Source organism: Nyctibius grandis, chromosome 21, assembly GCF_013368605.1.
Source record: "Nyctibius grandis isolate bNycGra1 chromosome 21, bNycGra1.pri, whole genome shotgun sequence".
In the NCBI taxonomy this organism is placed as follows: Eukaryota; Metazoa; Chordata; class Aves; order Nyctibiiformes; family Nyctibiidae; genus Nyctibius; species Nyctibius grandis.
Genome location: NC_090678.1, coordinates 6427162 through 6450738, shown reverse-complemented (window position 1 = coordinate 6450738; position 23577 = coordinate 6427162). Strand labels below are relative to the sequence as shown.

The 23577-nt window shown below is 53.9% G+C and overlaps 1 protein-coding gene across 3 annotated transcripts; it reads left to right on the top strand.

Annotated features, from left to right (window-relative positions):
* Window positions 1–2608: 2608 nt before the first annotated feature.
* GLUL (glutamate-ammonia ligase) lies at window positions 2609–13938 on the top strand. Of its 3 annotated transcripts, XM_068417019.1 has the most exons (8): window positions 2609–2673; window positions 2980–3192; window positions 8278–8468; window positions 9725–9886; window positions 10154–10300; window positions 10785–10912; window positions 11086–11285; window positions 12230–13938. In XM_068417019.1, the coding sequence occupies exons 2-8, from the start codon at window positions 3059–3061 to the stop codon at window positions 12546–12548; spliced, it is 1281 nt and encodes a 426-aa protein (XP_068273120.1). In that variant the 5' UTR covers window positions 2609–2673; window positions 2980–3058; the 3' UTR covers window positions 12549–13938. The 3 variants fall into 3 exon arrangements, with proteins under 3 accessions (XP_068273120.1, XP_068273121.1, XP_068273119.1); XM_068417020.1 differs by lacking the exons at window positions 2609–2673; window positions 2980–3192 and adding an exon at window positions 7085–7185; XM_068417018.1 differs by lacking the exons at window positions 2609–2673; window positions 2980–3192 and adding an exon at window positions 7338–7419.
* Window positions 13939–23577: the final 9639 nt, after the last annotated feature.

Below are 23577 nucleotides of genomic sequence, written 5' to 3'. Positions count from 1 at the left end.
ATCACTGAAAGGAAAATTGGTCTGTTTTAGGCCAAACCAAGACACTGGGCTAGACCAGGCCAGGAGGGACATGACAGCAACTCGTGAAAGCATGTTAGAGATCACGCCTGATCTGTCTGTGCACACATGTGTGCCCTGGGGAGGTCATGTCCTGCCATGCTGTGAAGCACTGGCCACACCACAGTAGTGCAAAGGGTTGAAGCTGTTGGGTTTAACCGCAGCGGGAGGGGTGCACGTCCTTGTGGTGCATGTGGGATGTGCGTCCTCGTGGTGACAGCGAAGGGGTGTTGTCCTTTGGGTGATGCTTTGCTTTTGGGAGGCAGGGGCGAGGACTGGCTTCTGCCCTGCTGCAGGATGGTTTGGCAGCGCCTGCCCTGCGTCAGCTGCTGCGGGGACGGCTCCAGGATGGGGCCGAGCACAACCCCTTGGGGATGCACATTCACAACCCCTTGGGGATGCGCATTCACCTTCCATTGTCTGGTCACTACACCAAAACCCAAACTGACCTGGGGAAGCCATGAGCCACAAAACATCTGCTTGTCCTAATGGTGCCAGGCAGAGCTGGGGAAAGGAGTTGTGGGAGACCCTGGGGAGGAGTAGCTCCGATCACAAACTCATACGGATTTGTGCTGAGATGAGAGGAGGGGTTAGGGATGAGCTGGCGTGGTGGCTGGCTCACACATGAAAGACTCAAAAGTCCTCAGGGAAAGGCTGCAACTGTCAAAAAAATATATTTTCCAGTTGGCAACAGAGCAGGTGCCCAGTGAGATCTTCAGAGGCTCGTGTAGCTCCGCTGGTGCCTGTCCGGCTCTGGACTGACCTCAGTGGGACTGTGCCAGTCTCTGCCAGGAAAGGACCAAGGTTGTGAGGAGGAATGGACTGACACGGTTACTGTGGGAGTGCACCAGGGCTCTTTCCATGTAGTCTGTCCCCAAGAGGAGACACCAATAACTCTGGCAGGATGTGTGGCTACTGAGAGAAAAAAAAAAAAAGGCTTAAAAAAAAGAAAAGGCTAAAAAAAAGATGGATGCATGAGCACAGCCCAGATTTAGAAGGTGGCTCGGAGAGGAGCACAGAGTGGCTGGACTTTTTGTACAAAGATAAGGGTAGGGTTGCAACACCAAACACGTCAGAAGGGCTTCGCTCCCCCTCTGTCCGAGCCCGAATTACTAGTGTCCTCTGTCCCCACGGCACTGGGAACAGCCCACCCTCGGCAGACCTGAGGCCACCTCTGCCAGAGGCACAGCCTCGCGCTCCCGGGGTGGCAGAGGGGACGGGGCTGGGTTTCTTATCCTTGCCCAACATAAACTGGCACGGCTCACCATGGTGGCGAAGTCCAAGGCTGCCTGACTGCGGGGTCAGCCTCGTCGCCTGTGATCACTGACTGCCCGCAGCCTCCCCATGCAGCCCAGCCTGCCCCTTTTGGTGCCGTGGGGAGGGTGAGGTTGTTTCCCCCCTGAGCTGCAGTCGGTACCCACAGACCCACGGCAGCCCCAAACAACTCTGCATTGCTTTTGGTCCCAGGTGCTGGTCTACAGCCCCTGCAAGCTGGGAAAATCCAGCACAAGGGACCTCAAGCACCTTGCTGCACAAACCTGCTCTCCCTCTAGCACAAATATTGTATGCACAGAGTGAGATTTTGGGACAAGACTGAGGTTTTCCCCCCCCATACAGCTCAGCCTGTTCTCATATAAATAGTTTAGGACACCTCAAAGAATTCATCAGCAATGGGTTTGATCCTTTTGGGCCCACAGCACCTTAAAACTGGATTTGTCTGAGGTCTCAAGTATGGCAGTTCAGCTTTAAGTATTAATTCCTTTCTTGAATATATTAGGATTAATTTTTTTAATGTGATTTTTCATGCTCGATCTCCTGGGTGCGTTAAGACTCGTTTGCTCAGCGAGGACATCTCTGGTATTTCCTTACATTAATTCAAAGTATTTTTGAGCCTATTGCCATCTGTCAGTAGTTTCCTCGCTTGGGATTTACGGTGGAGGCTGGGCTCTGACCCGTTACACCTGACAGCCCCCACAGCAAGCTCTGCGTTTGCTTGTCTCTTCTCCAGCTCAAGCAAAATCACTCGGGTAACCTTATACGTGCGGCCGGGTCTGTTGACTTTACCAGCTTAAGCATGTGCTGTGGCAGGACGGGGACCTAATTCAGCCGTAGGGAAGGGACACGGATGACAGTGCTTTGCTAGTTACCTTTTATAATTTACAACGTCAGGCCCGTTGACTCCACTGGGGCAGCGCTTGGAGGATTTCTACACCTCACTTGGGGAGCTGCAAAGTGTATTAAGCTGAAATTAATCTGCCAGCCACAGCTAACGCAGCCCTGACCTAGCTGGGAGTGCATTTAGCAGAGTGAACAGTGCTAATAAAAAAAAAAAAAGACCAAAAAAAGATGAAAAAACCCCAACAGAACAATCCTGCCAATGCACACCGCGACCAATTTCCAACTGCTGGGAAAGGCACGCACTGAGCGCTCCCCGGGATATCCCCCACCCTTGCATGGAGCGAACCGAGCCAAGCAATTTCTAGGTCTCAAATCCCGCCTGCCCCTGATGTTCTCATCTTCCAGCTTCCCCTGGTTGCTTTTGAAGGCGAGCACGTGCTTCTCGGTGGCGGCCGTGCTCGCTGGAGACGCTCGGCCTCCGTGCAAGGCCCGGGAGAGGTAGGTGCTGCTGGCGGGGCTGCGGGCAGCGGCGATGCCCCTTCTGCAGAGAGCCGGGGAAGGGGGCTGCTGGGGGGCGAAGCAATGCCTTGGTGGGCATCAGGCAAGGGGGCTGAGAAAGGGGTGGAGAGGGAGGTGCGAGCAACCCAGGGGGGTTTGCACAAGGCTTTCCTGGCTGCTGCATTCCCCTAAATGCATCACGGGGATTGCAGCTGAGTTGCATGGCAAGGGAGCTTTATTTTTTAATCTGCGTGTGCCTCTGCATGTTTTTATTCATTTGCTTTCCTAAATTGCCCTTGTGTGCAGCCCAGGTAATCTGCTCTGCCTCCGAAAGCCCCTCTGGTCACCGGCTACCCTTGACCCTGGCAGCATCTTCAAAGGGAGCATGGGCTTGCTGCGGAGCGTGCAATGTTTGCTCACTTATCGGGCCAGCAGCAACCGCCTCCCTGCCTTGGGGGGTTTCGTCAGCCTCCCGCAGCGCGCTGGGGGAGACCGGTCGGCCACCGCTGCCTGCACAAGGTCAGTACCCCCTGCACAGACCGTTCCCCTGCCCCATGGCGAGCTCCCTGTCCTCAGCTGGTGACTGCTGTTCGGGGGCAGCTTGTTAATTAAGACTCATCTTCCTAAGGCATTAGGTTCATTTTCCATCCCTTGCTAATCATGGGTAAAAGGGTCTGTGTCTCCAGTTCCTCCAGCCCCGTGAGTCCCTCTGGAGCCCAGGTCCCAGTAGTGGTGGCCACGCTGTGATGGGTCCAAGCAGAGGCAGCTGTGCCCGGTGGTGGGCAGAGATGGAGGTGATGCACCATCAGGACATCCAGCCCACGTCTGGTCTCGCTTGGGTGTGTTTCAGTTACTTATGCGGGGCTTCACAGCTCAAAGAGCTTTCCTGTGTGGGTCTGAAAATGGTACATCTGAATTTGGGCATGTCTCAGCTGTTGGACCTGGGGAGAGGAGAGATGCTGAACATGTCCCTGCTTATTGCGGGGGAGTTGGACTAGATGACCTTTAAAGGTCCCTTCCAACCCAAACCATTCTATGCTCATCCCTCCTCCTTTCCAGCTGTGCCACTTCTAGAGGCTGGTTGGACTTGATGATCTTAGAATCATTTTGGTTGGAAAAGACCTTTATGATTCTATGATTTTGGGTGTGTCAGGCCTCCTCCTAGAATCTAACCGGTCACAACAAAATGGACCGTTCCTCCTCCCTGTGTGACGTCTCTGTTTTAGAAAAGAAATCATTGATTTCTATTTAAGAAATTTTTTTTTAGTGCTGGTGAAAGGCAAATGGGTACCTGGGCTTAGCAGACCAGGTCTACAATCTGTTGGGGTTGAGGTCCTGGGGGTGGCCAGCTCCCCAGCTGCAGGGTCTGCAGTGAGGGGCCACCCTTTGCGATGGCCCCAAGGTACCAGGAAGGAGCCCAGCACTTCAGGAGCAAAGCCAGTGGCCACCTGCCCCAGGGCCTGAGCCACAGGGAAGTTTCATATCCTGCCTTTTTAACCCTTGAATTACCCCCCCTTTTTTTTTTAATCCCCTGTGGTGTGATATTTCTGCATTTTAAGGCATTCCCAAATATATGAGGCTGTACTTTCAGGGGGTCCTAGCAGCCAGGCAAGGGGTGCAAGGCCCTGTGCTAAGAGCAAGCTGCCCAGGACAGCCAGGGGGGAAAATGAGGACAGGGATGGGGGGCACATGAGAACAGGGATGAGGGGAACACGAGGACAGGGATGGGTCACAGCAGCCCCAGCAAGCCATGTCGGGGAGTGAAGCCATGGCCCCTTGTTGCTGCCTGGTTCCTGGCTGGGGTTAGAAAAAGAGGTGCCAGGGTGGTATTGATCTGGGCACACATAAAAGAGGGCACGTCTCATGCTAACCGGGAGACTCGACTGTCCTATCCCCAAACCTCTCCCAGAGACCCCAGGCACCTGCCTGTGTGCTGGCCCTGCCTTGGAGGGATGTGGCAAAGCCCAGCCCTGACCGTCTCTCCCAGCTCACCAGGAGCTTTCCAACCCCAGCAATTCTCGCAGGATATAAACTGTGCCGGGGGGAAGTGCCGGGGCAGGCGACTAAAGGTGTTCCCACGAATTAATAAGAGGAAAACAGAAAAGCCATGTGCCAGTTGGGACTCGCCCCTGGCGCGGCGCATTGTCTCTGGCAGGCTCGCTGTGCATGCAGAGCGGGGCCCTTTGAAGGCTGATTTAAATCCACTCCTGGGAGGTGTCACCTGTTGGCATCGTGCCTTCCCCAGCTCCCGAAGGAGGCTTTTGTCTCGTTAAAACGCTGGCGACAATAAGGGTCACTGGAGCATGCAGCTGGGTGAAGGCACAGCCTGAGCCGTGTTTCCTCCCAAAAAAACCATTAAACCCGGCAGCCTGCAAGGGGAGGAGGGGAAGGCAGGCAGTAAACAAGCTGCCCGGAGAGCTGGTAAAGGGACGCTGTCCCCCTGCCACCCTCCTGGGAGAGGGCACAGGCCCCTTGGCTGCACTGCCTCTGTGGGCTCATCAACACATTGTGCAGGACAAGCCGGACCAGGGTGAGGGCATGGGGCTGCCACCAAACCTCCCCCGGGGCAGGGAGCGATGTCCCCCCACCCCAGCCGTGAAAGCCTTGCCCACACTTGGGGGTCTCTCCCAGACAGGGGTGTGCTAGCCAGCGTGCATTTGGGGGATGGAGAGGAGATGTTTGCATAGCAAGCTGCCTTGGCTTCCCTTTTGGGGTTACTCGGAGCTCAGTGGGTGAAAAGAGGAGCTGCTCAGATCGGGGCGAGGGTCACCCCACGCCACAGGGACTTCCACCCATAAAGGCCCTGGGCTTGTTTGCAGCCAGCTCTGGTGGCCAAAGTTTCAGGGGAATTTGCAGGTAGCAAGCACATTTCCAAGAATTTGGAGCTATCGGAGCTGTCAGTGTCCCGTTTAAACAAACCCTCTCTGCAAACCTAGGGAAAAGGCTTGGGCACGGCTTTACATTACCTGTGGCTTGACAGCTCCCTGTTATGGGAGCTATTTTGGATCTCTCCTAGCCTGACTGTGTCTCAGCATCAGCTCCTGCCTCTTTTTGCTTCAGCTGAGCCCTTAAGATTCAGGTGACCAGAGCTGAACTCAGTCTGAATATGAGATCCTGAGCTGATTTCTGTGGGTAAAACACAGAGTTCATTCCTGTGTGGAAACCTTTGCCCTATACACAGGGTGCAGGAACTGGGGTAAGTGGGGCAAGGCAGTTTCTGTTGTAATGCTTGATGGCTTTACCTTGCCCAAGCAATGCCAGGAGGTGAACAGCACCTGAATTTCACCTTGTCCTAGACAGCCTGGGGGAATTAACACACAAGGTTAATGTGGTGGTAAAGAATGAGCTGGGTTGTCCCCAGAGGGAGGGTGGGGACCCAGCTCTTAAGATGATAGGCAATAAACCAAGGTGAGGCCTTAGCCAGCACTTCCACCTCCTCCTGGCTGAGGATCCAGCTGTGTCTTCAGTAGGAGGGCTGCAATGGTCAGGAGGGTCCAGCTTGTGGAGGGATGGCAAGTTTGGTGTCACCCTCACGAGGCTGGCATGGGGCAGCCCAGGATGGTGTCACCCCGAGGCAGGTGCCTGGCCTGGTACCTGTGGGTGCACGGAGGCGGCAGCTCCTTCTGCTAGCGCTGGCATGGTTCTCCTGCCTCTTGGTGCGGGCTGGGAGGTGCAGAGGGCTGAGCAGGAGCGGGGATGGGACAGCGAGCGAGCTGCCGGGGTGGAAAAATACTGGGCAGCGCCTGCAGTTTGCTGGGTGCTCCTTGCCACCCGGGTGCCTCTGAAGTGGGTGCTCCCACACCCACGGTGGGGCTGGGGGATTTCTCCTCTTTGGTGTGACAGTGATGGACCCCGTGCCCTGAAGCGAGGGTCTCGGCTGCAAATCCAGGTGCTGGCGCCTGTTACGTGCTCCGAGGGGTAAAGCAGGGCATTGAGCAGGCACTGGCTGTTCCCCCACCCCTGAACATGAGCACCAAGCCAGAGCCTGGGCCTGGGGGGGGCTCCAGGTCCCTCTCTTTCCCCGCTGCCCTGTTTACCCGGGGTGGCCGATTTCCATCCCTGTGAGTTATGCAAAAGCAGCCGCTAATGTAAACGCTGCGGAGCGCCCTGGATCCGCTCCCGCCGCCGCTTTCCCACAGCTATGCCAGATGAGCGGTTATTTTTTTTTCTATTTTTTCGGGCCGGGAGGTTTGCAAAAAGGACCCCAAACCCACCCCCCCCCTTCCCTTCACTTTCTGTCCGTGCGAGTACGGGGGGGGGGGCTCCCCCCCATTCCGGGGGCCGGCGGGCAGGGGCAGCCCCGCCGCTGTGCCCTCCCCGCTGCTGCCGGAGGAGGAAGAGGAGGAGGAGGAGGAGGAGGCGGCCCCTCGCCCCCCCGGCCCCGTCCTGCCCCCGGCCCCGCCGCCGCTGCCCAATCGGTGCGGCGGGGCCGGCGCTGCTGCGCCATAAAGGGGCGGCGGGCGCGGCCCCGGGAGCCGAGCGTGGGAGCCCCGCGCCCGCCGCCGACTCCAGGTACCGGCCCCAGGAGGGAGGGAGGGAGGGAGGGAGGGGTGGGGGGTGCCCGCGGCCCTCGGGGCTGGGCACTCCCCGGCCGCCGGCGGACAGACCTTGTAGGGGAAAATTCCGCCTTCGCTTGTTTTGGTGTTTTTTTAGGGGCGGGCGAAGCGGCAGCTCGAGTTATCTCTTGAAAACAGATGCTTTTTGCAGGTTTTTTTTCTTCACGAGGCTCTTCATCTGCTTGCTCAAGTACGGCTGCCTTCCTCCCTGCCCGGAGGCGTACGCGTGGGTGATGCTGCTCGCGGTGGAGAAGCCCCGCCCGGGGCGAGCAGAGCCCCGCGGCCGGCGCGGAGGGGCCCCGCCGCAGCAGGGCGGGCTGGGGAGGGGTGGCCCGGAGGCCCGAGTGCAGGGCTGAGGGTGTTGGGGTGACTTTCCAAGTCACTTCGAATTTCTAAACCGTTTGCGTTGCCGAGCTCCTGCAAACGCGCGTGGAGCCCGGCTGCCGTGGTCCTACCACGCGTGGGTGGGTGTCTGCAGCTGCGGGCTGCGCTGGGCTCGGTGGAGATGCTGCAGCCTGGGACCAGAGCCCCTTCAGCCTCCCCATCGCTGCCTGGGTTGCTCAGGGGTTGCTTACGCTGCCTGTTGCTTGCCTTTATGCTGCCTCCTGTCCTGGACAAGGCTTCTGTAACTTCAGATGAGGTGATGTGAGAAGGCAGCTGGGGCTGGCGAGCCCTCCGCGCTGAAGCAAGTATATTAAGAAAGCCCCAGTTAAGCTTTCCTTGTGCATTAGCCTTGCTCAGGAGCGGCGGTGAGCGTGGAGGTGAAAAGCTCACACAGGGCTGAGGAGCGCTTTTGAAGGCTGTTGCTTGGTGGATCAGACCTAGTGTATTGGCAGGAGTCTGGGTATTAATGGGGCGCTTTGAAGGCATTGCTTCTGGAGCAGGGTATTCCTAGCTCCCTGTATCTGCCTGCTTTTCGGACCACTGGAGATGGTAGCCAGCCCCATGGCCAAGCTGGATCATGCTCCTCCCTGGCTTGGGGGGTGAAAAATCTGGGAGCACAGGGAAGGGCTCATGGTTGGGGTTGGTTTTTGTATCCTCCCTGCAGGAACCCCTTCATCCGACCTGCAGCCATGGCCACCTCGGCGAGCTCCCAGCTGAGCAAAGCTATCAAGCACATGTACATGAAGCTGCCGCAGGGGGAGAAGGTCCAGGCCATGTACATCTGGATCGATGGGACGGGGGAACACCTCCGCTGCAAAACCCGCACGCTGGACCACGAGCCCAAGAGCCTTGAAGGTGAGAGGGTTGGTGCAGGATTCACAGCCCCACGCTGGGCGGAGGCTGCTCCGGAGAAAGGATGGCATTTCTCCCTTTTGATGGCAGAGGGATGAGATTTGGAGAAGACACCGCTCCTCACCCCATCCCAGTTACCTCCTTCCCCAGATACCCCGGGGGGACGTTCCCAGCTGTCCAGATGTGGGGTTTCAGTGAGATGCCTGGGGTTGGGAGCCGGACCCTGGCGCTGCCCCCGCTGCAGAGGGGGCTGTTGGCAGGGGCTGGGGGCTGTTGGCAGGGGCTGGGGGCTGTTGGCAGGGGCTCGGCAGCCCATTGACTCTCAAGTACTCGTTTTGGCCGGAAGTAGTTTGGCAGAAGAAAGTGGAGGGGAAAGAATAGAGCTATCCGGTGTAATTAAGAGCTTGTGTCCCTCAGAACAAACAGTCCCAGCTTACACAATAATAGCATTAGGATTTTCCCCAGGTTGCCATGGTGCTGGCTGGAGACAGTTATGAAATGAAAATACTGTGTGTGACTGAGCAGAATTATCTCTTTTTTTTTTCTTCTTTTTTTTTTTTTTTCCTCCCCTTTTCCCTCTAAGGGGGTGGTTGGCACAGCTCCTTTGAAATCTTTGTGCTTCCCATCCTCCTGCTTTCCCCCCAGGATATGGAGGAGATAACATTGCCCGGGTGGAGTTCACTGCTGCTCCTGTTGGGCTTTGACCTGGAGGGCAGTGCACAGCTGGGAGGGGTGGGCCAGGGGGCCAAGCTGCCTATGCTCCTCCTTGTCCTCCTCTATATGAGAATCCACCTATACATGACTTGCTTTCCTACCTTCTCTGGGCTATGCCACAGCGATGAGGGTATTTTACAGCTCCCTTCTTCCTATGGTTTGAAGATATCTCATGCTCTGCCCTCTCCCAGCTGGCCTAGCCACCCCTGCGAGGAGACTGGGTGCTCTGCTTGTCCCGTGGTTGTTGTGACATGGGAAACATCTTCAGTGCTGCTCGGTTCCCCAGTCTTGGCCAGCAGCCCAGCAGCTTGTGTTTCCCAGGGTGGCTGGGGAGTTGCACTCCCTTGTTTTTTTGCTTGTTTTGTTTTTTTTTTTTTTCCTTTTTGCTTCCCCCATTTGGAACAAAATCTGCTGAGCTGGGATTATTGTAGGCCTGTTCTCTATAAGCATATTCACCTCTGTAATACTGGAGGGCAGCAGGGAACCCATCCTCCTGGTGACCGGGGACCCTGGCTCACTGTGGCTCGTTCCTCTCTCCGCTCTAGATCTTCCCGAGTGGAATTTCGATGGCTCCAGCACTTTCCAGGCTGAAGGCTCCAACAGTGACATGTACCTGCGACCTGCTGCCATGTTTCGCGACCCTTTTCGCAAGGATCCTAATAAACTAGTTCTCTGCGAGGTCTTCAAATACAACCGCCAGTCTGCAGGTGAATGGACCTTCTCCTGGTGGAGGTGGTGTTTCTGGGGAGAGGGAAGGGAGACCTATCCAAGTGCTGTTCGTGCCCTTAGCATTATGCATGACACAGAAATAATCTCTGCCCTGAAAGTAAAAGGCAAACAAAGTGCTGGTGGTGGAGAAAGGGCTGGTCCTGGGGTTCTTCACCAACGCTGCTGGGACACAAACTGTAAATAAAGTGGAAATGGGGAGTGGAGGTGGAGATGCTAATAAGCCTCGTGTTGCTTTTCCGTTCTAGAGACCAATCTCCGACACACCTGTAGGCGGATTATGGATATGGTGTCCAACCAGCACCCCTGGTTTGGCATGGAGCAAGAGTACACTCTTCTGGGGACAGACGGACATCCGTTTGGCTGGCCTTCCAATGGCTTCCCTGGACCCCAAGGTAACCTCTCGGGAGCCTGTGCTGGACCAAGTCAGGAGTCCTTAACGCCGTGTTTGAGCTGTAATCCGTGTGACGCAGCTTAAGGGCTTCAGGCGAGCCGAAAGATTCGAGGTGTTTCTAGAACTGAAGGTGGACGATAGCAAGCAGGATATGGGCAAAAACTAACCTGTGAAATTAAGATCGTTACAGAAAGGCTAAGATGAAGATTGGCCACATCTAAATTTGCTGCTTGGTTTGTTAGTCTGCAGGTCACTTAAACTCTTGCCCAGCGTGACAGAGCACAAGCTCAGACTTTCAGAGGGACTTGCTTTGTGTGGGTGTTCTGCTCTGCTAGTGCTTCCATGAAAAACAGATTTTGGGGCTTTTCCACACATACCAAGCCTTTGGAGAGTTCTTCCCTGTGTGTGCTCAGTCTTCACTGAATTTAAGCCTTTTTCCTCCTGGAAACTCATGTTCCCCTTGCTGTTCACCTGTGCCGTTGCAGGTCCATACTACTGCGGGGTAGGGGCAGACAAAGCCTATGGCAGAGACATTGTGGAGGCCCACTACCGAGCGTGCCTTTATGCTGGCGTGAAAATTGGAGGAACCAATGCAGAAGTGATGCCAGCCCAGGTAAATTGTTTTAGGCGCCTCGTGGAATGAGGTAGTACAGAAGAATCCCAGGCAGCGGGAGGTTTTGGCTCTGAGCCGTGTAGTTTTATCAATGATCAGAGCATAGCGGGGTGGGAAGTGTCTCACTGCGAGTGTCTCTGCACCACTGAGCCAGTGACTCCTCCTCCTTGTAGTGGGAGTTCCAGGTGGGACCATGCGAAGGCATTGAGATGGGGGATCACCTCTGGATTGCACGCTTCATCCTCCATCGGGTGTGCGAAGACTTCGGTGTCATTGTGTCCTTCGATCCCAAGCCCATCCCTGGGAACTGGAACGGTGCTGGCTGTCACACCAACTTCAGCACCAAGAACATGAGGGAAGACGGAGGTCTCAAGTAAGTTTTCTTTGAGATGGGCCAGTAGTATCTGTTTGCAAGGCAGCAGGCTGGACTTGTCGGGTAGCAAGAAGCTTTTTGTAGAGCTTTTGATGACATGGGAGATGTCACTCTGGTGCTTGGCGTTATGTTTGAGCCTTTCTTTTGGATATATTCTTTTTTTTTTTTGTATTTTGTGTAATGATACATTCCCATCTTGGTGCTGGGTGGGCAAGTCAGCCAGCAGTACAGACAGAAGCACAGGTGGCCAGGGTGCAGCTACTCATAACAGGCTGTCCAGCTCTTGATCTGCCACTGCTGGAAACGAACACAGAGAGAAACTCAGCATAGGCTTTTTTTTTTTTATGAAGAAAGAGAAATACCATTTGCTCTGTCTAGGCCAGGCTGTAGAAGCAAAGGCCATGTGTTCTTAAACACAGAGATCCTGGAAATGTAAAACCCGCGTTCCCCTATGGGACTGATGTACTGAGTGCAGGCAGGGACCTTGCAGCATGGCGTTGCAGTGGAGGTCTATGAAGGGATTCCTCCTGGCAGCTGTGTCTTCTTGCCTTAATCTTAGTGATACTCTGAGATAATGAGCCAACCCATGACCGTGTGAGCTGCCTAAATAGAAACTTCAGTGTTAAGGAATCTCCCCTCTGACGGCAGGTTCCCCAGGGCAATGTGTCTGTGGGATCTGGCCGTGGATCAAGCTGGTGGTGTCCCACACACAGCACTCCTGAGGGACCTTTTGAGGCCATGGGGATCCTTTTTCAAGAACTAGCCTGGGTCAGAAGTAGGAGCGGAGAGAAGCCCTGTGTTGAGATGATCAGAAAAGTGGGTTGTAGGCATAGGCTTCATCATGAAGTGGCTTGGGGACAGCAATCAATCTACTGTCACTCGGATGCTCGTACCATCCATCAGACACTCACTGTGTCTTCCCCTCTTCCTTGCTGCCTTCACAGGCACATTGAAGAGGCCATCGAGAAGCTGGGCAAGCGTCACCAGTACCACATCCGTGCCTATGACCCCAAAGGGGGGCTGGACAATGCCAGGCGCCTGACGGGTTTCCATGAGACATCCAGCATCCACGAGTTCTCCGCTGGCGTGGCCAACCGCGGCGCCAGCATCCGCATCCCCAGGAACGTGGGCCATGAGAAGAGGGGCTACTTCGAGGACCGCCGGCCCTCCGCCAACTGTGATCCTTACGCTGTGACAGAGGCCCTCGTCCGCACGTGTCTCCTCAACGAAACCGGAGACGAGCCTTTTGAGTACAAGAACTAAGCGGACTGCGCCCACAGACACCGCCTTCCCCCCCGCACTTCCCACACCCCTAAACTTCCCTTCTAGATGTATTCCCGAGGGTACAAGATAACACATTTTGTGTCTTAGTAACTCTTGTTGTCTTGAGGTGGGGAGGAGGGCAAATTTAGTTCTATCGATGTCTGTTTGTCATTGACTCTTCAGAAGACAAGAGGAGGAGAGGGTATTAGAGAACTTTTAACCACTGTTTTATTTTTTTTTTTGTCTAATTCATGTGTACATCTGATGGGATCCAGTGGCTTCCAGGGACAGACTGCACACACAAAAAGCCAGCAGGCGAGTGGAAAGCTTAAAACTATAGCTGACTTCCCCAAGAGTCAAATTTGGGGTGTTAGCCCCCCTGTTGGCTCTCTGCAGACGAATGGTTCTCTAAGGTTGGTGTCCTTCTGTGGAGAAGGGAAAACGGGAGGTGTGATGGAGCCCTGCATGCTCCTGCCTGTATGGTGTGATGGGGGGAGGTCTTCACCCTCTGGCCACTCTGAGGTTTCTGGGAATCTTCTGGCATTGAGATCAGCATAGGAGCGTTGAGGAGAACTGGTTCTGTCACTGGAAGTCAACTGGTCCCTGGCTCATAACACAGAGTGAAGTAGTATTTTTCTATTTAAATATAAAAACAACAAAAAAAATATATATGAAAGTGTTTTTTTTTTTTTAAGAAAAGAGATTACGTTCCAATGACTCACCCGGCTAGAGCAGGCAGAGCTCCTGAGGATGCTGTTGGAGGGCCTCCAGGTGGGACTGAGGGTGAGCTTGGAGGGCTCGGTGGAGGAGACTCGGCTGAGATTTGCTTCAGCATGGAGTGGAGTTTGCAGGAGGCGGTTCCCAGACCTGGGAAGCCTGCAGAAGCATTTATCGCTGTAACTTGAGCAGCTGCAACTCACTTATGAGCGTGTAGATCAACAGGAGGAAGGTGTCCTGAACTAGGAGTTGACTGGTCAACCGCGTTCTGGACAGAGCTGTGGGTGTTTTCCCTTTCCAGCGGGGCTAGCATGTCACTAAAGCAGGGCTTTTGATAAAGGAAAAAAAAAAGTTTTAGATGATTTTTTTTCATAATGTTCTTAGTTTCTAAAACTAAATGGTTTTACAGAGACCGTTGATGTCACTGTTGTGTTCTGGCTCTTGGGCTGCCTGCCATCCAGCTGTGATGGGGGCTAGGAGGAGGGAGAGGCCACCCATCCCTCTCAGCCAGCCCTGGCACCTCCCAGCTCATGCTGGGGGGTTCAAACCTTCCAGGATTTTACACTTGGGTATCTTAGATGGTGCCAGTTATATTCCGTTGCATTTGGACTTCTTCTGAATAGATTATTTTTTTTTGTAATAAAAAAAAAGAAAAAAAGGAACAAAACCTGAATTCTGACTTCTGCCTCCTTTCTGCGATTGATCCTGGCAGCTTCTTTTGTGTGCATGTTGCCTTCAACATTTGAAGGGAATTTGACCCTGATAGTGGATAGGCTTTGGCTTTTCATTTGTGGGGTGTTGGTTTGGGGGGCACGGGGTCTTGAGATCCACGTGTGCTCTCCAGAAAATGGGGTTTTGTAGGTAGGTGTTGATCCTCTGGTGAGTGATAGTCCAGCTGTGACTGGAGTGGGGTTCTCTTGGTATGGGAAAGGGACTGGACTTGTGAGTGTCTGTAGGGAGGGGTTATGGGGTAAGCGTGAGTGTTTGTGCATCTCCCCAACCTCCTCCACACAAGTTCTACAGGATGTAGAAATGCTACAGAAAATAAAATTCCAGCAAACTTCATGAAAAAGGGGCTTTGTGGAAGAGGGCCCTTTCCCACTCTCCCTGTGGAGAAAATGCTGCTCATCCACCTTTGGCATGAAACCAGGCAATTAGAAAAGTAAGCAAGGTAGTAGAAATGTGTCACGTTGCTCCCCAAGTCCTTTATTTAGCTTGTGGTGCTATTTCCCAGCTGCCTAAGAGGTACCTTCTCTGGGGGTGCACACTTTAACCGTTCCCGTCTTTAAATATGGATTAACTACACGCGAGCATGCTGCCAGGCTGGTAAGGCCTTTCCTGCCGTCACGTTTTTGTGGACCAAGCGGTCTTTTGCATCTCCCTTCTGGGGCGTGTTCAAGGCAGCACCTTCCTCACCAAAGCCCCAAAATTATCTTCTCTCCCTGTGCCCATGCAGGGTGGATTGTCACTGGAGCAGAAGCGAAGCGGACACCATGTCCTTTCCTCTGATCACGACATGACCATGAGGACTTTGGCTGCGGTCTGGGCTGGTGCAGGGGTACTGCAGCCAGAAGAAACCCACGCTGCTCTGGAGTAACTCACGAGCCCAGAGGTGTTGGGGGTTTCTGCTGGTTTGGGTTGCGGGGAGGGACAGCTGCTATTCTTTCTGCTTCCGAGAAAATGTTACAGAGGAAAAACTGGATTACACCTGAATTAAGGAAATTTCTGTAAGGGCATTTGCACATAAGGAGGGACAAGGCATGGTAATATTTTTTTTTTTTTGAGATTCCTGTACCTCCAAACACGGTGCACCCTCGAGGCTGGAGCCCTGTCCCTTCAGGGACCCTTTTCTCCCGGGGAACAAAGGAATTGGGAAAAGGGGGCATGGCTTAGTTCTGGCCACCAAGCATCACCAGTAGCTGATGGGCAGACAGGTTTTGTCCCGGGGCTAAACATCATCTCCCTGTGCCTCCCAGAGCCTCAGTGATGCAGATATGGAGTACCATTTGTGTGTCCCCGCAGAGGATGCCATCTCCAGGCTGGCTGTCAGGGTGATAACGGGAGCAGCTTCTGCCCTTTGCTCCTCCAGCTGCCTTGAATGTAAATTTAGGGCAGGAGTTTGGTGCTTAATGGTTCCTCTTGTTCTCAGCTGAGAAAGCATTTGTCCACTCACTTCACAATTACCCAACTGAAAACAAGGTAGAAACAACAAACATTGTGCTGCAAAACAGCTTTTCAGATGATTATTAAAAATACACGTTAAGAAAAAGAATATAATGAGTTAGAAGGGAAAATCCTTCCTTTCCTCTAGACACGGTGTTTTGACTTTTTGCCTGAGGCCTCCTCTCTGAGTCTGCTTTGCAGTTCCCTAAACACCATTTCCCAGCTACGAAGGGTAGAGAGGCCTCCTCTTCAGACCGTAGAGCTCTTGCAAATTGAGCCTGAAACCTTCAGAAGCTGAATTTACTGCTTATATATTTATATAAAACATTTTGACTTTTAATCTTAGCCTCTCAGGAGGAGGCGAATCCCTTTTCTCTGCTTATTCACACATCCTTAAAAAGTAATCAGTGATATAGAAACATTCACTGGATACAAGAAAATGCAAGTGTCGTTCCCAAAGGGTTTGCTAGGCACGTTGGAGCGTCAGGAACCGCTCCGAAGGACGCGGTCAAAAATAGCACCAGCGTTTTGAAGTGCCTGTTGGTTACGCTCCCTTTTAATCAAACACCAGCTTAGGAGACAAGGCTGCTCCAAAACGATTAATATTATCTGCTCACACGCCAGGCTTTTCCCCTAACTGAATTTTAAGGCAATCACAATAAGATTAGCCACAGCTCCCTTCAAATAGAGCCTGCAGCAGACGAGCTAATCAAGATCACACTTGCAGCATCTTTTAACACCCGGCTGTGCTAGCCCCGTTACTGTGAGGACACGAGGGCTTTCCTCTTCCTGAAAAGCCTGATGTGAATCAGGTGTGTCTGGTTGGGTTTATTTTACCCCTTCACACGTTCAGAGTGCCCTGATGTTGCTCCAGTATCCACATAACGGTCCCCTTATTTTTTTTTTGTTGTGTTTTCCAGCACTATTTGATCTTCCTTGATGACCCTTTTTGGTAAGTCAGCGTATGCAGCCTCCAGCCCTTGGTGTGACCACCTCTTCCTTCCTCAACATATCTTTTAGAGAAGAAATCAGCCAGTCTTAGGTGGGTAAAGTTTTGCTGAGCTGTCTTTTGGATGCTGTTACCTTGGTGGGAAAGAGGCACTTCTTGTTGCTAAACAAAATTGGTTTTATTTCTCTGAGTCTGCATTTTTCCCTTGTCCTGGGATGTTGATATTGGCCTGTGTGACTGTCTTGCATCTCTTTCTGCCCATGGAAGATGGGAAGGGATGGTCCCAGGAAGGGAGCCAGACACAGACTGCTGAGGGGGTGATTTGCAGAGCTCTGCAAGAGCCTCTGTTTGTGCTTGAACCTCATGTTACCAGAGCAGCCCTGCTTTGCTCTCTTGAAATGCCTCTTGGAGGTCCAGTAGCTCCTCCGATGTGGTGTTGAGAGATGTCCTGGCTGAGATCTATGCTTGCTGTTCATCAGCTGCCTTGTGAGTGGGTACAGAGCCATAGAAGAGGGGCTGTTTGCCCTCTTGAAGGAGGCCAGAGCATGCTCTGGAAAGGTGCTGGAGCTCAGCCCACAGGGATCAGATCAAGTGTGGCTGGTTAGTAGTTTCTTGTGTGACCCAGATGAGAAAAATAGTGGAGCCGGGAGGGGAATCCTGCTGTCACAGACATCAGTAATTCGGCTTCAGCTGAGCCGGGATTTTATTCCACTTGTTTAGTTACTGATTAAACTGAGGACAGCCGCTTAGGAAATGAGTAGGAGCTCTTGAAAGGGGAGATCTCCTTATGTCTGCCTGGCTTCCCTGGCCAGCTGGATGCAGGGTCAGGACTGGGGCCGCTCGTGAGCAGGTCCTCCACCCACGAGCAGTTCTCCTGGCTCTTCAGGTGGGACTGACCACCTATTTCACCATGCTGGCTCTTTTGGCTTTTGAGTCCTGACTCTGCTTGCCGGTAAAGGGGCCAGTCCTTCTGTAGGATTTGAGGTACAGAGAGATGATTATCTTTTTTTCTGAGGTCATGTAGATTATGGGGGATATCAGTCACTGAGTAATGACCCATCTGGATGCCTAAAGGTGTCACTTGTTAATTGCCTGGTTCATGAAGAAATGGTGATCTCAGTTTGCTCCTTGTGACTCTGCTCTGAGCCACTGCTGGGTGTTTGGGGACTGTTCCCCTCTCTTGTGCAATGACCTTTGATGAGAACATGCAGAGAATGGCTGTGGGCAGCCCCAGCCCTGTTGCTCTCTGCACTGAAGCATCTCCAGGGTCTCTGTCCTCAGTGGGAGATGATGTGGAGCAGAGCCTCTCCCAGCTGCTCCTGGAGGTGTCTGGCCTGCGTTTGGAAGGAATGAGGTCTGGAGCTGGGTGCTTCTTGCGGGTTAGCCCCCAAAACCTGCTGTGGCCTTCACACAGAGCATGCATGTGTTGACCTCAATGAGAGCCTGCCTGGCTGGGGATAAACTGGGGGGAAAAAATCCTCATTCTGTGACTCCAGAATGAGCACTGGTGCTGCAGCTCTTCATGGTCTTGTAGGAGAACTGGGGCCTTTGCCTCTCCTAAGCCTTCTCCCTCACTGCTCTTTTCTTCCCTTCCCTGGTGAGATGGGGCTAAAGTGCTGTGGGTGCTGGGGTGGTGGTGCAGAGCGGCAGCTCTGGCTTTACCTCAACCAAAAAAACCCATGGTGGTTTTTTTTTTCCTTTTTTTTTTCTTTTCCTCTCTCTGTCCTGGCCTGCCCATAGGCTGGCACGGCTGGGCTGTTTTGCTTTCATAAGCTGCGTTATGTAAGCCGCGTCTTGAGTGGGGATGCGGTGCCAACTTGGACCCCGCGGCGGGAAGGATCTGCATTCCTCTGCGGCTGGGTTTAATCCCTGCCTCGAGCCACAGCCGGTTTGCCGGGAGGAATTGAGGGCTGTGCCGAGGTTTCTAATCCCTTGCCCCAGGTGGAGCCTGTTCGTTTGTGCGGGAGCCCTGCTTTCCTTTGTCAACAGGTTGTGCCCATGGCTCTCCTTAGCAAGCCCTTTCCTTGGCTGCTAGGAGGGTTGGCCTGGGCATGCACAGTGCACCTTGGGGCCTTGCTCTCCTCCCCTTGTTTGTTGAACTCTCTGTGCTCTGTGGCTTAGGTTGCACTTGGGTTTCCAGGCTGGCAGGGAAAGCAGGTAGGCTGCAGAGCCTGAGGAAGACCATATCGATGCCAACAGCTTCTCCACCTGTCCCACCACTGACTGCCCTCCCAGGGTGCCACATCTGCAGGATGTGACCCTTGTCCCACCAAGGATCTGGGGGAGCCCTGGAGATCCTGCACCTAGGGCTCCTGTGGCACCAGCCTGGCTGGGTGTAGGGTGCAGGACAGCAATGGGTGCTTGGCAGGGTGTTTGTTGGCTCCCCAGCAGCCTGAGCAAGCTGCCTTCAGCCCCTGTGCCCAGGATTGATGGTCTTCAGGACCCTGTTTGGCTGGGCATGGGCTATGTGGGTTCAGAAGGAAAGGTCCTCTTCCTCCACTCGGGTTTTAGATGAAGCTGACAGCAGCAGTGCCTTGCTGTGTGTTTTCACGTTCTGTGGGTGGTTGAGGCACTAGACTCCACAGTTTTTGCTGGCAGCTTTCCCCAATGCTAAATACACTGTTAAAATGAGAATTATTAATCAGATACAGGTTTGGGCTGTTTTTTTTCTCATCACAAAGCTGAGTGGCCCAAGCCCATCCTTATGGCTCGTGGAGATGCTGAGCAGCTGGCTGAATTGCCCAGCTGCTTCTGTCCTGGGCCAGAGCTTGACCAAAATGCCTAAAATACTGGGAAAGCAGGTGGATAGGATCCTCCTCCCCTACGGAGCTGAACATGTAGGATTCTGGAAAGCATGCTGGCCAGCAGGTTTTTGGTAAAATGCTAGGCTCAACATTTACCCCAACCACAAAAAGCAATCTGCTCAAAGCCCCTCCATGTTTAAGGGAGCCTGAGCAAGCCACCAAGTTTGAGGTGGGCATAGCCATGCCCAGGGCTAAGATGTCCGGATGCCATTTCCATTTAGGAAGCTGCCTGGGAACAGCTGGGCTTAGAGATGGGCTTAGCCTGTCTCTGAAACTTGGAGGCCAGGGCTTCAGCTGGCTGAATCACTGAAAACTATGTGCTTGCTCTGAAATACAAGATATTTTCAGACTATTTTCCACCCAGACAGCTAACACATGCAGGGTGATTAACTGGCTCCATTTTTTCCACCTCTCCCTGTGGCTGGCTCTCCTGGCAGGATCTCCATCCGCTCTTTAAAATGTTTTCACTGTAACATGGATGCCTTCCCTTCTGGCAAATAACTGTGCCAGTGATCAGCGGGTGACACTGTCACCATGGGCTGTAGACCTATGAGGAAGCATTTCATTAAGAGAAGAGATTGCTTTGGCGTGCAAGTTTATCTGTAACCTCTCTAGGATGAAGAAAGCTGCTCGTGAAGCTGGCTGGGGAAGGAGGTGGTCTCTGGCAGGGATGTCTCTGTACCAGTTTGGGGATGTGCCCCGTTTACCAGAGCAGGAGCCAGGGACACTCCATGGATGGTGGTTTGGGACCAAAGAGCATCCTAAAGCTTTGTGTCATGCTAGCAGTCTGTGCCATGGAAATGTCCTGGTCAGAGTGAGGCATTTCATCTGGGTCATTGGGGCTCTGTTTTCATGGGGAAGGAAAAGAGAGCTGGCAACAGTGCTAGTTTACTCCCAAAGTGTGAGTTGTAGAGCTCACACATGACAAAGCCTACTTACACCAGCTTCTCTGCACAGGGTAGAACAGAGCTCAGAAACATCAAGGGATAAGGGGCAGTATCCAGGACCCTAAAGAAGGTGTCTGCCTGGCTTATACTAGCAATGGAGAGCAGAAGGGGTTAAATACAGCCTGAACGATGTACTGCAATGCCCCAGTGCACAGGGAGCCAGGCTTTGGCACGGCAGGAGCAGAAGGGCTCTGAGTCACTCCTGTGAGCCACCCACGGTGGTTCCAAAGCACCGGGGAAGGAGCTGGGCACGCGATTTGATCCTGCGCGTGGGTAGGCACGAGTCCACGTGGTTCCTCTTGAAACAAAAGACAGCCCTTCTCCATGTTGTGCCTTGCAAAGAGGCAGCCTGGGCTTGCCGGGGGAGCTCGTGCTGGAGAAGGTCGTGAAGCTTGTTAAGATGGAAGCTTCTGCTGGAAGATCTGGTCTTGGTAAAACAGAAATCTCTGTGTGAAGGTTGAGGTGAGGTAGAGGTGGTGATGCCATGGGGGTTCTGCAGAGCACCTGCGAGACCAGGGTGAATGGGCTTCTAACAGGCTGTAGCTGAAGTGGGGCCCCCAACATAAGAAGGACATGGAGCTGTTGGAGTGAGTGTAGAGGAGGGCCACGAAGATGATCAGAGGGCTGGAGCACCTCTGCTATGAAGACAGGCTGAGAGAGTTGGGGCTGTTCAGCCTGGAGAAGAGAAGGCTCCGGAGACACCTCATAGCAGCCTTCCAGTACCTGAAGGGGCTACAGGAAAGCTGGGGAGGGGCTGTTTACAAGGGCATGGAGTGACGGGATGAGGGGGAATGGTTTTAAACTGAAAGCGGGGAGATTTAGATTAGATATTAAGAAGAAATTCTTTCCTATGAGGGTGGTGAGACACTGGCCCAGGTTGCCCAGAGAAGCTGTGGCTGCCCCCTCCCTGGCAGTGTTCAAGGCCAGGTTGGATGGGGCTTGGAGCAACCTGGTCTAGTGGAAGGTGTCCCTGCCCATGGCAGGGGTTTGGAACTAGATGGTCTTTAAGGTCCCTTCCAACCCAAACCAGTCTGTGATATGATTCTATGAACTGGATCACTCCCAGGGTGCCTGTGCAAACAGCATGTGACCCTGGTGTCATGGGACTTCTTGGGTGGGAGCTAGTGACAGCTTAGCCCAAAAGGCTCTGGCACCCAGCAGCTCCCCCTGCTCATCTCCCCCTCCTCTCCAGCCAGTGGAAACTGCTCACATGAACTCTAAAGCAAACGCTGCGATACTTGTCTTTTTGAATAATGTCAGGCCTTTTTTCTGTGCGCTATTGAAGCAGCAGCTGTATTTCAACCAGCTGGCAGCACTCTGGGAGGAGATCAAGTGTTCTTAGCAGAGCTGGGCCAGAGCTATGGCTGGTGGAGATCGGAGTGATTGTGTTTGACCTCAGCGCTGAGCTGCTTTGTACCAACTTTGAACTTGGCTCCCAGGCTGAGGCTTTGGGGGATTTTGGGGGGAGGAGAAGTGCGCTTTGTAGAGGTGAAACAGCCGTGCGTGCTGTTAGCGGTGTGTGTTGGGCAGGAGGGCGAGGAGCTCGGCTGTGCAGTCAGGCAGTGGCTGCTGCTGGATGAGATTTGGCTTGTGTAGGGAGGTCTCTGAGCACTTGCTGTTGGATAGTCCTCTTCTGCGCGCGGGGCAGCTGGAGCTGTGTACTTGTGTATTGCTACACGCTGCCCGTGCGTGCCGCAAGAGCGGAGCACCAGCCCTGCCAAAACATCCAGCCCTTCTGGGAAGCACCCGCAGCACCACATACTTGTCCCACGGGATACGCTGTGCCTCCCTCTCTGCCAGGTACCACGGGGCAGGCACCAGCCCTTCCTCTGGGCTTGGGAACAGCTTGTTTTGAACGTCAGTGGCACGGAAAGCAGAGAAAGCGGGAGCAGATGTGCCTGGGGGCACTGCTGGCCCATCTCCCTGGCACAGGCAGGAGTCGCTCCTCTGGCACTGCTGCCTGCAGGCACCTGCCCCTGTGCTGCTGAGCCCCAGGACACGCTGCACACCCCCGTGCCAGCACTGCCCCATGCTCTCTTTGCTGTCCTTTGCACGGCAAAGCTGCTCTGTGTGCGGGATGCATTAGTGTCTCCTCTCGATGCTCACCTCAACCTTCCCATCCCTCTGCTCTGTCTGTCCACTAACGGGTAGCTCAGTGTGGAAGTGGGTTGATAAGGGTGTGGGGGACGGGAGGAGTTGGAGGGGAAGGAACATGCTCAGATGAGAGGTGGGTTTTCTTGTGTGGTGTTGTTTTTTTTTTTCCTTTGGGCCATTTGTTGGGGCTGAAGTTGCTCCTCCGGAGCAGCGTGGATATGCCCTCAACAGCGTGGCGAGTGGACATGGCAGTGACAGGAGTGTGGGGGCGAGAGGAAGGCACTGAATAAATCACGCCCGCAGGTGGCTTTTTCTGCCCGACTTGGTTTCTCTTTCCCAGGAGCTGCACAGGGTTTATTGCATCGCACATCTCTGCTCTGTCTCTAGGCTCGGCTGGGTGTGCTGGGCTCGTGACTCATCTGCATGGGTGCGCTTTTCCAGCGCTGTTGACATCTGCTGATCTCAGATTGTTTTCCAGCCATTAAACCCTATGTGGCAAGAAAGAATTGAAGGAGGGGAAGACACCTCATTAGTTTTTACTCCACCCTGCATCCTTACCATCTCTTTCCTCTTGTGGAGATGGGCAGGAATATTGTTTTGCTTGCCCTAGGGGGAAATGAGATGCTATTTAATTGCCTCCCACCACGTAGCATGGCTGTTGGAGTCAGGATGCTGTGCTTGGCTGTCACTGCATGGCACTTCAGGCAGGATGGTGCATCCTGAATTGCAGCCTAGCCAGTGTCAGGGCTGCTGTTCCGACTGAAGCGGAGTGGGATTCGGGCAAGGTGTGTTCCTCCTTGCTGCCTGGATTACTGCCCTGAGCAGCCAAGTCCCTGGTGTTGGTCACAGTGAGCCCTGGCTCCTGTTCCTGCCTTTGCTAGGGCAGGGCCACCAGAGTCATGTAACCAGCCTTCTGGGCAGGCTCCCAGTTCAACCTCCTGCCTGCCTTGGTCCCGTGGCTTGCGGGATGCTCACGCAGGGGCCAGGGCCGCGGGTTCCCGCGGGGGCGGCTGGGAAGTTCCCAGCGGCGGAGGACTGGGAACCGCTGAGTAACAAGGCCAGGCAAGGGGTGAGCTCACTTCTGCAGTCTGTCGTCAGCGGGAGCGATGGAGTGATTAACTCGGTGGGGAGGTCAGGGAAGCGTGGCCGCCTGGAAGGATTCCCTCACCCGCTGCTCAGCGAGCTCTTGTGAGCAACCAGCTGTACGCTGGGGTTTTAACTCACGCCGGCGCACAGCCTTCAGCCCTTGCTTCGGCTCCTCCTAACCACTCATCTCCAAGTCAGCAGCAACCCTCACCTCCTCACACCCAGGTTTGCGTGAGGTGGGCTGAGCCCCAGGCACCCCCCCTGCTTCA